Raw genomic sequence first — 16,224 nt, forward strand, 5'->3', positions numbered from 1 at the left:
GGAATCTCCATACTTTTCTCCATAGTGGTTTTATCAATTTGCATTTCAATCAAGAGTGTAAGTGGGTTCCCTTTTCTCCATACCATCTCCATGATTCTCTACATAGAAAACACTAAAGATGCCACCAGAAAATCACTACAGCTAATCAATTAATATAGTTGTTCCTATATTATACAGAATATATATAATATATGGAAATCCCTTACATTCCTATACACGAACAATGAAAAATCAGAAAGAAAGATTAAGGAAATGATCCCATTCACCACTGCAACAAAAAGAATAAAATACTTAGGAATCAGTTCAATTCAGTCGCTCAGTAGTGTCCAACTCTTTGCGACCCCATGAACCGCAGTACACCAGGCCTCCCTGTCTATCACCAACTCCCAGAGTTCACCCAAACCCATGTCCATTGTGTCGGTGATGCCATCCAACCATCTCATCCTCTGTCGTCCCCTTCTCTTCCTGCCCTCAATCTTTCCCAGCATCAGGGTCTTTTCAAATGAGTCAAGTCTTCGCATCAGGTGGCCAAAGTACTGGAGTTTCAGCTTCAACATCAGCTCCTCCCATGAACACCCAGGACTAATCTCCTTTAGGATGGACTGGTTGGATCTCTTTGCAATCCAAAGGACTCTCAAGAGTCTTCTCTAACACCACAGTTCAAAAGCATCAATTCTTTGGCACTCAGTTTTCTTCACAGTCCAACTCTCACATCCATACATGACCACTGGAAAAACTATAGCCTTGACTAGACGGACCTTTGTTGGCAAAGTAATGTCTCTGCTTTTGAATATGCTATCTAGGTTGGTCATAACTTTCCTTCCAAGGAGTAAGCATCTTTTAATTTCATGGCTGCAGTCACCATCTGCAGTGATCTTGGAGCCCAAAAAGCTGTTAAAGCCATATAAAATTTTTTCTGATCTTATATAGCAGGGTTTCTTTGTTGAGTAATTACTCTCATGGCAGCATTAGTTTCAAGGATTATATCACAAATAGAGAGAGTGAAGTGGATTTAAAGGGAAAGACTGGGGAGAACCAAGATGGCAGAGGAGTAGGTGGATATCGAGTGCATGCATCTCTGTCCACAAATGCATTGGGAATACAAATACACGGTTTTCACAGATCATTGGAAGAATACTAGCAGGAGTCCTTAACCAACAGAAAGAATTATATGGATAGACACATGATTGGGTATGGCAAAAGAAATAAGGGAGATGGAGGAACAGAGCAAAATCAAGAGAGGACCTGCAGTGGGGGTGGGAAAGCTGAAGCAGCCAAGGAAATCAGTTGGAACAGAGGGGAAGCATTTGAGGCTGTTGAAGGAGGGTGAAGTAGCTGATCTGTGAAAGTCTGAAATGAGTGAAAACCACAAAATCAGTTCTGCAGCTATACATATCCCAGACTGAGACACAGGTCCACTGGTGTGCACCAGGTCTGGGGACTAGAATCTCAACTGGAAGACTGCTGTTGACTGAGGAGATTTGGCATGAGGAATGGGAGGGAGGAAATTCACAATAGGAAATGTCTTTGGAGAAAAACTGGGTACTCATGGAAGCTAGGGGCTACTGCTGAGTTGTGTACAGGACTGGAGTCACCACTCTAGACCTTCTCTCCCCACTTGGCAGTGCTATCAGTTGAGCGATAGAGGCACCAGTCAGGACTGCCCTTTCAGTGCTTGCTGCTGGAGGCTAGAAAAGGCTCCTAATAGAGCCATATCTCTTGTGCCCATGGCTGCCGTATTCTCTGCACACCTTGTGTTGCCAAAATCCCTGCAATCCAAGCAGTCATGCCACCTCTATTCATTGTCCTCACTAGGGCAGACCCAAGTCCTCCAGGGACACCTCAGGAGCATACTCCTGTGGCTGGCTCACACACAGAGGTGAGTATAAAACCACAATTGAGCTCTAGGGCTGGAGCAACAAAGAAGCAGGATTGAAAACCTTTCTATCAGCTGCACAAGCTGCAGATGAAATACATACAATCAACTAGTTAGACTGTGTCTATGGAATATGTAAAAGGACAGTGAGTGTTTTCACATAAGAAAACACTCTAGGTCTGGCAACTGCAGACATTGGAGGCAAGTACACATATGAGCAGGGCCAGACTAGAGTCTGAGCTGCCCACAGTAGCTCCAGAGACCAGCCCTCCCCAGAATTGGAGGGCTTCTTAAGAAGGTGAAGGAAGGTTGTGTCTGAAACCGGGATCAAGAACACTGACAGCTGAGGCCCTATGAAAACATAGAATTATTTTAACAATGCTTTTATTTTATTCCTATATTTCTACTTCTACTGTGTGCTGTTTTGTGTCTTTTCTAGTTTTATTTGTTTGTATATATATACATATAAATATATACATATATTTACTTCTATTTTAACTTTGCTTTTCTGTTTTTTTCTTTTATTTTCTTTACAATTTTTGTCTGTTTGTCCTATTTATGTCTGTTTGTCCTATTTGCTTTATTTCTCACTTGGCACTCTCTTTTTTTTCTCTCTCTCTCTCTTTTGTGTTTTAGTTAGTTGTTTTTAATTGGTTAATTTTATTTTTTATTTCTTTTGTTCATTGAATTGCTCTCTTATAGTGTTTTCTTTGGTCTCAAGTACAACCTTGAGAACTTTTTTTTTTCTTTTTTTCAATCACACTTTTAATTTCATTTATATACTTCTAACTCCATTTTGGCTTATTGAAATGGTTTTTCTTTCTGCCTTGTTTCTTTGTTTTTCTTATTGTTCTTCTCCTGCTGTAGTCATTCTTTAATACATACAAATCTTTTTATTATTTCTATTTAACTTTTCTTTTCTGTTATTTTCCTCTTACCTTTTCTTCCTCTTCTTTCTTTTTCTTTTTTTAACCATGTTTGTTAGTTTGCTTTGTTTTCTTTGCAATATTCACCAGTTGGCACTCTGCTTTGGTTTGGCTTCCTGGATTATATTTTAGATAGCTTTGTTTCTAATTGGTCGATATAATTTTTTAATTCCTTTGCCTACCAGGTCAATCTAGTGTATTTTTATTTCCTTTGTACTGTTTTGACTTTGTTTATGTGTATATGTGTGTGGGTATGTTACATTGTTTTTGTTATTATTAGTCCAATTTTCCACTTACCATTCCTCTGGGTTCAACTTTTATCTTCTGTTATGTTTTTTGTTTGTTTGCTTTGCATGTTTGTTTTAATCCCCTTTAATACCATAACAAGTGATATGTGGAGTCTTGATTCCCTGCGCAGAGATCAGTCCTAAGTCTTTGGAGTGGGACTGCTGAATCCAGGACCCTAAACTGCCAAAGAATTCTTAGCCCAGGCAAGTACTAATTAGTGAGAATTCCCGGAAAGGCCTCTATTTATATGCAAGACCCCGCATCGCCCACCTGCTGACAGCACCCTGTACAAGATGCCTCACTCAACTAGCAAGCAAGAGAAAAATACAGACTCAATCAACAGCAGACAAGATTACCAGAGACACTCCAAAACATACCATCCTACACAGCCCTACTCATCAAAGGGAAAAAAAGAAAACTCACCTCTGCCCTCCAGAATGCAGACACGAGTCACTCCCAACACGAAGTCTACACAAACAACTGGACCAACCTTATGCATCGAGGGTAGAAAACAAAAGGAAGAAATAACATGACCCTAAAGCCTAGGAAAAGGAGACCTCAAATATAGTAACTTAGAAAAAAGCAATGAAAAGACAGAGAAATACTGCACAAATGGAACAAGGCAGAAACACACAAGACCAAATAAATGAAAGGAAATAGTCAAGCTAGCTGAAAAAGAATTCAGAGTAATGATAGTAAAGATAATCCAATACCTTGAAAATAAAATGGAGAAAATGCAAGAATCAGTTGGGTCACAAATGAAGCTTCAGTAAATTTAAGAAAATTGAAAATATATGAAGCATCTTTACTGACCACAGCACTATAGGACATTTATCAATTACAGGGGAAAAAAACTGTAAAAACATAAACACCTAGAGATTTTACAATACATTTCTAAACAGTGAATAGATTACTGAAGAAATAAAAAGGGAAATAAAATTCCTAGAAACAGATAACAATGAAAACACAATGACCCAAAACCTATGGGGTGCAGCAAAACCAGTTCTAAGAGGGAAATTTATAGCAATACAATCAATACCCAAAGAAACAAGAAAGGCGTCAAATAGACAAGCTAACTATATGCCTAAAACTATTGGAAAAAAGAAGAACAAAAGAACCATAAAGTTAGTAGAAGGAAAGAAATCATAAAGATCAGAGCAGAAATAAATGAAAAAGAGATGAAGGAAACAATAGTTTAATAAAACAAATATGGTTCTTTGAGAAGATAAACAAAATAGACCAACCATTAGCCAGACTCATCAAGAAAAAATAAAAGGGAGAAGAATCAAATCAACAAAATTAGGATGAAAAAGGAGAGGTTACAACAGGCAATATAGAAATACAAAGGATCATAAGAGACTATTATGAACAACAGAATGCAAATAAAATGGATGATCTGGAGGAAATGGACAGATTCTTAGCAAAGGTCAACCTTACAGGTTGAACCAGGAAGAAAAAGAAATGATGAACAACTTACAAGCACCTACATCAAACCTGTGATTAAAAAAAAACAAACTTCCCCAGAAAACAAAAGCCCAGGGCCTGATTGCTTCACAGGTGAATTCTATCAAACAGTTAGAAAAGAGCTAAGCCCTATCCTTTTGCAACTCTTTCAAAAAACTGCAGAGGAAGGAACACTTTGAAACTCATTCTACAAGGCCACCACCACAATGATACCGAAGCCAGACAAAGACATCACACACACACACACACATACACACACAGGAAAAAAAAATTACAGGTCAATATCACTGATGAACTTAAATGCAAAAATTCTCAACAAAATTCTAGCAAACAGAACTCAACAACATGTTAAAAAGATCATACATCATGATCAAGTTGGGTTTATCCCAGGGATACATGGATTCTTCAATATACAGAAATCAGTCAATGGGATACACCATATTAACTAATTGAAAGATTAAAAACCATATGATAATCTCAACAGATGAAGAAAAAGCCTTTGACAAAAGCCAGCACCCATTTATGATAATAAAAAAAACTCTTCAAAAATGGGCATAGAAGAAACCTACCTCAACATAGCAAAGGCCCTAATACAACAAAACCACAGCAAACATTATTTTCAGTGGTGAAAACTGAAAGCATTCCCTCTAAGATGAGGAGCAAGACAAGTGCACCCACTCTCACCACTATTGTTCAAAATAGTTTTGGAAGTCTTAACTATGACAATCAGAGGAATAAATGAAATCCAAATAGGAAAAGAAGAAGTAAAACTCCCCGTGTTTGCAGACTACATGATACTATACATAACAACCCTAAAGATACTATCACAAAATTACTAGAGCAAATCAAGGAATTTAGTAAGGTTGCAGGATACAAAATCAATACACAGAAATCACTTGCATTCCTATATACTAACAATGAAAAACAGAGAGAAAAATTAAGGAATCAATACCATTTACCGTTGCATCAAAAAGAATACAATACATAGCAATAAACAAAACTAAGGTGACAAAAGAGCTGTATGCAGAAATCTATGACACTGATAAAAGAAATCAAAGAAAACATAAACAGATGGAGAGATAATCCGTGTTCCTGGGTTGGAAGAAACAATACTGTGAAAGTGACTGTCCTACCAAATGCAGTCTACAGAGTCAATGTGATCCCTATCAAGTTATCAATCGCATTTTTCACAGAGCTAGAACAAAAAACCCTCACAATTTGTATGGACACACAAAAAACCACAAATAGCCAAAGGAATCTTGAGAAAGAAGAATGGAGTTGAAGGAATCAACCTTCCTGACTTCAGAGTATTCTAAAGAGCTACAGTCATTGAGACAGTATGGTACAGGCACAAAAACAGAATATAGACCAAGGGAACAAGACAGAAAGCCCAGAGATAAACCCATACACCTATAGGCATCTTATCTTTGACAGAGGAGGCAATATACAACGAGGCAAAGATAGTCCCTTCAGTAAGTTGTGCTGGGCAAACTGGACAGTTACATGTAAAAGAATGAAATTAGAACACTTCCTAACACCATACGCAAAAATAAACTCAAAATGGATTAAATACCTAACTTTAAGACCAGAATCTATAGGACTTAGAGGAAAACATAGACAGACCACTCAGTGACATAAATCACAGCAAGGCCTTCTATGACCCATGTCCTAGAATAATGGAAATAAAAACAAAAATAAACAAGTGAAACCTAATTAAACTTACAAACTTTGCACAGTAAAGGAGAAATGGTGAACTGACAACTCTCAGAATAGGAAAAAATAATAGCAAGTGGGACAACTAACAGAGGATTAATTTCCAAAGTATACAAGCAGGTCATAAAACTCAATATCAGAAAAACAAACAACCCAATCACAAAGTGGTGAAAAGACCTAAAGAGACATTTCCCCAAAAAAGATATACAGATGGCTAATAAACGCATGAAAAGTTACCATGCATTATTAGAGAAACACAAATGAAAACCACAACAAGGTATCACCTCACACCAGTCAGAACAAAAGTCTACAAACAAACGCTGGAGAGAGTGTGGAGAAAGGGAACCAAGCCTCTTGCACTGTTGGTAAGAATGTAAACAGATACAGCCCCTCTGGAGAACAGTACAGAGATTCCTTACAAAACTAATAATAAAACTACCACATGACTCAGCAATCCCAGTACTAGGCATATATGCTGAGGAACACATAATTTGAAAAGACACCTGTATCCCAATGTTCATTGCAGAGGTGTTTACAATAGCCAGGTCTTGAAAGCAACCTAGATGTACATCAACAGATGAATGGATAAAAACGTTATGGTACGTATATACAATGGGATATTCTCAGCCATAAGAAAGAATGAATTTGAGTCAGTTGTAGTGAGGTGGATGAACCTAGAGCCTGTTGTAAAGAGTGAAGTAAGTCAGAAAGAGAAAAACAAATGCCATATGTTAATGAACATATGAAATCTAGAAAAATGGCAATGATCACCCTGTTTTCAGGGCACAGATACAGAGAATGGACTTGTGGACACAGCAGGGGAAGGTGAGTGTGGGATGGATTGAGGGAGTAGCTTATAAACATATACATCACTCTACGTAAAGTAGAAGCTAGTTGGAAGTGGCCGTGTAATACAGGGAGCTCAACTCAGTACTCTGTGACAGCCTAGATGGGTGAGATGGGATTGGGGGTGGCAGGGAGTTTCAAGAGGGAGGGGACATATGTATTCTTTTAACTGATTCATGTTGTTGTACAGCAAAAACCAGTACAACATTGTAAAGCAATTACCATCCAACTAAAAATAAATTTTAAAAAACAAGGAAAAGGCCATTAGTTTAATTTGAATCAGTTGTGAATGATGCTTAAAAGTCTATCCAAATGCAGATTTTAATAGTCTTTTGATAAATATGACACATTATTCCTGAAGAATATAATTTGAATCATCAAACTCCTTGAATATCATCTCTTGTGAGCAACTTCTTAGTAAGAACTTATTAACATACACTTGTACATTTTCATCATACTTTTACTCTCATGAGAAAAAAAATCAAGTGTTTACATAGCTAATTTCACAAAGCATGCAGGGAATTCACAGGCCTTCTACTCATCAGCAAGAAACAAAACCCTAGGGAAACTTTAAGATGACAACAGGCTCAGGGCCCCAAAGGAGGTGATATTATATACATATTCCAGGGTCCAGTGGGGAAAAAAGTGGCTGTTTAAATGTGAGTATACCTTTGAGAAGTTCTGGAAGCTCAGGGAAATGGAAGATCCTAATAATTAAAGTGAAAGGACAGAAATCCCACAGGGGATCTGAAACAAGGCCCTAAACACTATTAAGTCACCAGAATGAAAGAGGTTTGCTTCCTTTTATGAAATACTTCACTTTAATACTTTGAGGGAGGTTTCACTCCCTCAAACCCAGCTCATGTTTAATCCATAGTTTATTTTGGCATCACAACCTGTCCTCAGGGCTAAGCCTGTGACCCGATGAAAGTGAAGATTGTGTTGATTTCTGTCAATATCACATTGATATATCTGTGTTTTCATTCCTTAAAGACACAAGGTGTCTCCTTGTGATAACAGTTACCACCCACTGAACAAAAGTCTGAAAACCAACATTTACAAGAAAAAGAGATCGAATGGACTTGAATAAGTCTAAGAGGTCATCAACTTGCTGGAACAATATCCTGAGGTTTGTCGTTTTCTTGTCATTTTCTAGTCATTATACAAGCATTTTCTGAAGCATAAAATTACAATTAATAGACACACGATTGAGTCAGGGCTTGGGAATAGATGTAGAAATATATGAATGACTACAACAATAGTAAGTTAACCTGTACTTTAGTTTCAGCCCTTCCTCCAAGAAAAAGCAAATCCCTGCCACTTTTTGCCACTACTAGGGCATTTCCTAGGGCTTCCTCAGTGGCTCAGATGGTGAAGAATCTGCCTGCAATGCAGGGGACAGGGTCTGATCCCTGGGTCAGGAAAATCCCCTGTAGAAGGGAATGACTACCCACTCCAGTATTCTTTCCTGGATAATCCCGTGAACAGAGAAGCCTGGTGGGCTACAGTCCATGGGTTCACAAAGAGTTGGACACGACTGAGTGACTAAGCAGCAGAGAATTTTCATAATTAAAGCTCTAAAAGGATACGGAGACCATTTAGCTTGTCTCTTTCCATGCTATATTTTACAGCACAACAACAAATGATTCTTGTGAGTAACTACACCAGCAAACCTTTAGCCAAACTCCTGGTCTTCTCATTAGTTGTTCAATGCTACGGGAATTGAGACGAAATATGAATTGTGACGTGACAGACTAAGGACTCAGGATATGTCATATACTTGTGAAAACTTGGGCCAACTTCTGAATCTTTCAACATCAGTTTTCTTGTCTGAAAAATAGAGATGATACTATTTTCTTCATAGAGTTATGATTTACTCATTCTTCATTTATTAGCACCTTCTATGTTCTACAAATAATACTAAATGTGGAGGTTATCAAGATAAATGAGGCAGGATCACAGCAGTCAAAAAACTCATGGACTAGTGGTGGAGATAGATATATAGATAGAAACTAAAACTGGAAAAATATGAGAATAATAAATTACGAAGGACTGCTTGAAAGATGCTAACTTCTCTATAAATATCGGGTAACTAATGATTTCTTACATTGTCAGGCACAGCCACTCCTTCCTTCAGCCTTCTATCAAGGCCCCTTATCAATACTTTTACAGCCTCTTCAATTTTTTTCCTGTCTCACTTCACTGTTGTGTCCATTCGCACCATCCTCTTTCTGCTCTCCCAACATCACTGCTGATATCTGCGTTGTATATAGCACATTTCTAATGTAGCACATTTCATTTTTCCAGCATCTAAATTCCCCACCCTCTCTTTTTTTCAGCACTCATGTGTCCCTACTTATTGTGGACCCTTGTGGAAAACTTTTAGGAGAAGGAAAACATCCTTGAGCTCTATGGCATTTGAGAGGCAGAAGGCCCTGGCTGTAGAGCTGCTGAGGGTCCTGGTTTGAAACCTGACTCTGCTCCTTGATAGCTGAATGGGAAATTATAGAACCTCTCTGTGCCCCTGTTTCACTTCAGCAAAAATGGAGATAGTACTAATAATATGAACCTATTTTTTAAATGAATATTTGTGGCATCTTTAATTAGTACTACTTAATGCTTGAGAAATAGATACGGAAACAGTGGAAACAGTGCCAGACTTTATTTTGGGGGGCTCCCAAATCACTGCAGATGGTGATTGCACACATGAAATTAAAAGACGCTTACTCCTTGGAAGAAAAGTTATGACCAACCTAGATAGCAAATTCAAAAGCAGAGACATTACTTTGCCGACAAAGGTCCATCTGGTCAAGGCTATGGTTTTTCCAGTGGTCATGTATGGATGTGAGAGCTGGACTGTGAAGAAAGCTGAGCGCCAAAGAATTGATGCTTTTGAACTGTGGTGTTGGAGAAGACTCTTGAGAGTTCCTTGGACTGCAAGGATATCCAACCCGTCCATTCTAAAGGAGATCAGCCCTGGGTGTTCTTTGGAAGGAATGATGCTAAAGCTGAAACTCCAGTACTTTGGCCACCTCATGTGAAGAGTTGACTCATTGGAAAAGACTCTGATGCTAGGACGGATTAGGGGCAGGAGGAAAGGGGGACGACCGAGGATGAGATGGCTGGATGGCATCAGCGACTCGACGAACATGAGTTTGGGTGAACTCCAGGAGTTGGTGATGGACAGAGAGGCCTGGCCTGCTGCAATTCATGGGGTCGCAAAGAGTCAGACATGGCTGAGTGGCTGAACTCACTGAATGGTTGGTGGGCTTCCCCAAGGCTCAGTAGTAAAGAACCCACCTGCAAGCAGGAGCAGTAGGAGACTTGGGTTCAATCTCTGGGTCGGGAATATCCCCTGGAGAAAGGCACGGCAACCCACTCCAGTATTCTCGCCTGGAAAATCTCCATAGTCTCAAACAGTTGGACATGACTGAAGCAACTGAGCATTTATGCACGCACGCGCTTAATGCTCGGTAAGCAAGTTCTCACCATTTGTTTTCTTGTCTGTTGTTGCAGAGATCACCTTATTTGATGAAACATTGACTTGCATGACCTCTACAAGCCCTGGAAATGTCCTATGCTCCATCCCCTTCTCTGCTCCCACTAGGTCTCCTGGAACACAGGCTCCAGGGTCTCTTTCTATATGATGGAATAGTGAGAAGCAGCAGCTCTCTTCATCAGCCTCACCCCCTACTCTGCTTTTTCTTTAGTGGAGAGAAACTTAGCTCCTGATGAGGTTCAGGGGAGAGTTCTAAACATGTTTTCCTCCAAAAACAGCCAGGTGATAACTATCATAGGATTCTACAGAGCAGACACATAAGCCACTGATATTAGAGGTAGTAGTTTTTGGTTTAATGCCTGAAGCTGTTGCTAACAGATTTAGAGTGACAGGGGAAGCAGCAATGTGGCGGGTGTGGCAGTAAAAGCAGAGAGAGCTATAGCTAAGAGCCCAGTTATTTCTCTCCTTTTCTCCCTTATTTCTCCCTCTTATCAACTGCCTTATTCCCTTACTCTCTATTTCTATGGTGTCCCACCCACATTTTTTCCTTATCCTATAGTATAAAATGACCAACAGGAATTAATCTCAATTAATAAGCAGTGGTCCAAGAGCAGGAGACTTCTTTGCTTTTATATTTGTTGGTGATAAATGTGCACTGGTTTCAGTAACACATTCTAGTTCTAGAAAGGTCCATAGACTGCACATTATGTCTCCTGCTTTTGGAGATAGGATCTGGCTGCATTCCAGTATTTAGTCATGTTCTAGTGCTAAGCTTGAAACCAGGTTGCCAGTTGGAACTTAGCTGATGCATAATAACTCTCACCCAATTTGAAGATTTGAGTGCATGTGTTTATCTAGCTGCCTCTACCTCTCTTCATAGAAAATTCAGATTTCTTTGTAAACACGGTATAATTAAGCCATGCTATGTTCAGTCTCTCAGTCATGTCCGACTTTTTGCAACCTCATGGACAGTAGCCCACCAGGCTTCTCTGGTCTATGGAATTTTTCAGGCAAGAATACTGGAGTAGGTTGCCATTTTCCTCCTCCAAGGAATCTTTCCAACCCAGGGATTGAATCTGCATCTCTTGTGTCTCCTGCATAGGCAGGCAGATTCTTTTAACACTAGTGCCACCTGGGAAGCCCTAATTAGGTCATGAAGAGTAGTCAAATTTTGTCAGTTAGAGCTCTGATTCTATACCAATTTTTTTGTGATTGAGAAAATTTCTTGGTTTTTCTAAAACTAATTTACTGTCATACATAATAGAAGAAGCACATTACTCACAAACTGTATTTTGATTATGACAAAGAGCCATAAGGAAAGTTTGTTAAAATAAAAAGTTAATTAACAAATACATTAATTCACATAAATGATTCAGTTCAGTTCAGTTGCTCAGTAGTGTCTGACTCTTTGAGACCCCATAAATAGCAGCACACCAGGCCTCCCTGTCCATCACAAACTCCCAGAGTTCACTCAAATTCACGTCCATTGAGTCAGTGATGCCATCCAGCCATCTCATCCTCTGTCGTCCCCTTCTCCTCCTGCCCCAAATCCCTCCCAGCATCAGAGTTTTTTCCAATGAGTCAACTCTTCGCATGAGGTGGCCAAAGTACTAGAGCTTCAGTTTTAGCATCATTCCTTCCAAAGAACACCAAGGACTGATCTCCTTTAGAATGGACTGGTTGGATCTCCTTTCAGTCCAAGGGACTCTCAAGAGTCTTCTCCAACACCACAGTTCAAAAGCATCAGTTCTTCGGCGCTCAGCCTTCTTCACAGTCCAACTCTCACATCCATACATGACCACTGGAAAAACAATAGCCTTGACTAGACGGACCTTAGTCGGCAAAGTAATGTCTCTGCTTTTGATTATGTTATCTAGGTTGGTCATAACTTTTCTTCCAAGGAGTAAGCCTTTTAATTTCATGGCTGCAGTCACCATCTGCAGTGATTTTGGAGCCCCAAAAAATAAAGTCTGACACTGTTTCCACTGTTTCCCCATCTATTTCCCATGAAGTGATGGGACCGGATGCCATGATCTTCGTTTTCTGAATATTGAGCTTTAAGCCAACATTTTCACTCTCCACTTTCACTTTCATCAAGAGGCTTTTTAGTTCCTCTTCACTTTCTGCCATAAGGGTGGTGTCATCTGCATATCTGAGGTTACTGATATTTCTCCCGGCAATCTTGATTCCAGCTTGTGTTTCTTCATTACTCACAAGTAATTAGAAGGACCCAGGGCTTAGAGGCCTCAAAAGTGACCCACAAGCAGAGTTTTTGTAATAATATCTATGGTACATGCTGATAAAATCATAAAAGAATAAAACTTGGGCACCATTTTATTTTATATTTTAGCCACATCTCGTGGCATATGGGATCTTAGTTCCCTGAGTAGGAATCAAACCCATGTCCCCAGCAAAGGAAATGGGGATTCTTAACCATTGGACTGCTAGAGAAGTCCATGGGCATCATTTCAGTTAGCACATTTCCTCTTCTTCTTTTTCCTTTACATTCTTATTCTTCCCCATCCTCTTATTTTACTTCTTTTATCTCCATTCTACTTCTTTCTCTTTCTCCTCCCAATCTTTATTCAACTCCTTTTTTCATGAGCTATTTTAACTCTAGATTTCAATAATTTCTGACAGCATCCAGACATACTGCTTAAGCACTGAGCTTGTCAAAGTAAAGAAATATTTCATTTTCATATGTTCACAAAAGCAAATAATAGCAAAGATATAATAATCTTGAAATATCTGCATCCCAATACTTTCTTATACACTTACCTATTTTATGATCCATGTTGCAAAATTGTACTGAGGGAGCAATATGTAGGGATTATCAACTACAGGTATTAAAGTTACTTCTCTATTACAAGTGTTGAAATTCAAAGGGAATCAAATACTTTAAAAAGAAGGTAAAAATCAGTTTTTATTTGGAATGGAATGGACAGAGTTTTGAGAAGACTTCAGAAAGGTACTGACATTGATCAGAATGTTAAATGATGGGAAGGATTTGATACAGCCTTTACTGGAGGGAGCCTGGTCTAAATAAAAGGAAAACTATCAGTACATAAGTAAATGCATGAAGATGGAAAGATATGATATTTCATAAGATTATGGTATAAGTCATTATAAGGGAAAATTTTATTGCAATACAAAAAAATTGGCCAGCTAAATTAGTGACAAACTTGTTGAGTATTTAAATGCAAATATAAGCAGCATTGAGCTTAATTCACTGATTCATGGAGAACATTTCAAATGTTGCCACGGAGAGTGACTCAATCACAGCTATGCTTTAAGATGATTATGTTTGAAGAAGAAGGAGTCTAGATAATCATGAGAAGAAGACTAAAGATTTAGAATTGAGTGAAATAATAAGTTTGGAAAAGAAGGGAATGTCTGAGAGATATGATAGTTAAATATGGTTAGATCAATTAACTAATTAAATATATAAGGAAAAATAATTAAACGTGGTCTCAATGTTATAAGCCTGAATGTTTGTGTTAGAGGAGAGGTGATGACTGAAATAATCAAGGCATAAAAGGTGGGAGTTGAGCTCAGTTTTGGCATGATAAATTGGAAGTGTTGGCAGGATATGTGATGAAAGTGTTTAAGAAATTGTTGGAAATACAGAATTGAGCTCCAAAGAGGATAGACAGGTAAATATATTGTTCTGAGAGCTTGAACTCATAGAATCAGGAAAAGCTTCACTCTGAGGTCATACAGTGTCCTGTGCTTAGGAGTGGCCTGTGTGTGATTTAATGATCTGATGTTGCCATCTTGAAATTTTTAATAATTTTGAAAAACAGGTACCACATTTTAATTTTGCCATGTAAAATATGTATTTGGTCCTGTACGGGGCTATGAAAGATTGACAAGGGAGATGATATAGACAGAGGAGAGGAGGAGCTATTTAAGACGCTTGAGGAAACGGTCCCGTTGATAAGTCAAAAACTAAAAGGAGACCAAAATATGGAGTCTCATTGTCCCAGGAAATTCCAAATAATGAGTTTTTAATTCTTGGATGGGTATGATAACTGTGTAGATATGAAATAATTTTTAAATAGTGGAATAAAATGATCAGCATTTAGTGTTTATAAAACAATAAGTTAAAGACTGGTGAACCTCACCTTTTTTTTTAATGGATTTCTTTATCATAAAAGGATGTGGTAAAAGATATGGATGAACATTCAGATGAAAGAAATATGTAAAACATGGAGGTTCCATGCCCTGTCTGAATGCTTCACTCTCCCCAACTCTCCATATGTTCACACCCATAAGTTCCTCATGTGCATGCTAAATCGCTTCAGTCATGTCCAGCTCTTTACGACCCTATGGACTCTAGCCCACCATGCTCCTCTGTCCATGGGATTCTCCAGGCAAGAATACTGGAGTGGTTTCCATTTCCTCCTCCAGGGGATCTTCCCAACCCAGGGATCGAACTCGCATCTCTTGCATCTCCTACATTGGCAGACAGGTTCTTTACCACTAGCACCACCTGGGAAGACTGTAAGTTCCTCAAGACATTTTCAATATCATTTTGTTCAACTAAGACATGGAAAGAATGGATAGGGGAATAACTAGTCTAAAATAAAGGTTCTTAACTAGGCATAAGATTTACGAAATGTCCTATAGTTTTTCTCCCACAGCACATCAGCCATCATAGAGGAAGTTGAGATATGGCAAAAAGAAATAACGTATCTACTACAGATTTCATCCTCTTGGGCCTCTTTCCTGAGTTCCAATATGCCAGCCTCCTGGTCTACCTCATTCTTCTGATCTACCTCATTGCCCTCACAGGGAACTCCATACTCATCTTCCTGATCTGGCTGGATGTTCACCTCCACACTCCCATGTACTTCTTACTCAGCCAGCTCTCTTTCATTGACTTGTTCTACATCTCCAGCTCAGTTCCTAAGATGGTCATCAACCATTCTTTAGGGAAGCACAGCATCTCTTTCATTGGCTGTGGAATCCAAATGTTTTTCTGCCTGAGTCTAGGTGGTGCTGAGTGTCTCCTTCTGACCTTCATGTTGTATGACCGATTTGTGGCTATTTGTAATCCTCTACAATACACAGTCATCATGAATTCTAAGGTCTGTTTGCTCATAGCACTAGCATCATGGACTGGGGGTGCTCTAAATTCACTCATTCAAACCATCTACACCATGCATTTTCCTGTATGTGGTCTAAAGGAAATAAATCACTTCTTCTGTGAGATGCCAGCTGTCCTGAAGCTATCCTGTGAGGATATTTCAGATTATGAGATGGCCGTATTTGTGGTAAGTATCATATTTATCCTTATCCCTTTCAACCTCATAATTGCCTCCTACATTCAAATCTTCCTCACTGTTCTCAAAATGAAATCTCCTGAGGGGAGGAACAAAGCCCTGGCCACGTGCTCTTCTCACCTGACTGTGGTGAGTCTCTATCTGGGGCCAGACATAGTGGTGTACATGACACCTGGCTCCTCCCACACCCCAGCATTGGATCAAGGTCTTTCTGTGTTCTACACTATACTTACTCCCATGCTGAACCCCATTATATACAGCCTGAGGAACAAGGAGGTGATTGGGGCCCTGAGAAAGGTCCTGAGGAAGAAGCTGGTATCAAAGTAA

The 16,224-nt window shown here is 39.1% G+C and overlaps 1 protein-coding gene across 1 annotated transcript; it reads left to right on the forward strand.

The window, feature by feature from the left end:
* The first annotated feature begins 15,285 nt into the window (after positions 1–15,285).
* On the forward strand, positions 15,286–16,224 carry LOC138441817 (olfactory receptor 2T27-like). Its single transcript, XM_069592877.1, has one exon. The coding sequence runs from the start codon at positions 15,286–15,288 to the stop codon at positions 16,222–16,224; it is 939 nt and encodes a 312-aa protein (XP_069448978.1).

This window comes from Ovis canadensis, chromosome 5 (assembly GCF_042477335.2).
Source record: "Ovis canadensis isolate MfBH-ARS-UI-01 breed Bighorn chromosome 5, ARS-UI_OviCan_v2, whole genome shotgun sequence".
NCBI classification, from domain to species: Eukaryota; Metazoa; Chordata; class Mammalia; order Artiodactyla; family Bovidae; genus Ovis; species Ovis canadensis.

Coding starts and splice junctions, on each gene's coding strand:
- LOC138441817 (XM_069592877.1), top strand. CDS start 15,286: ATGGCAAAAAGAAATAACGTATCTACTACAGATTTCATCCTCTTGGGC.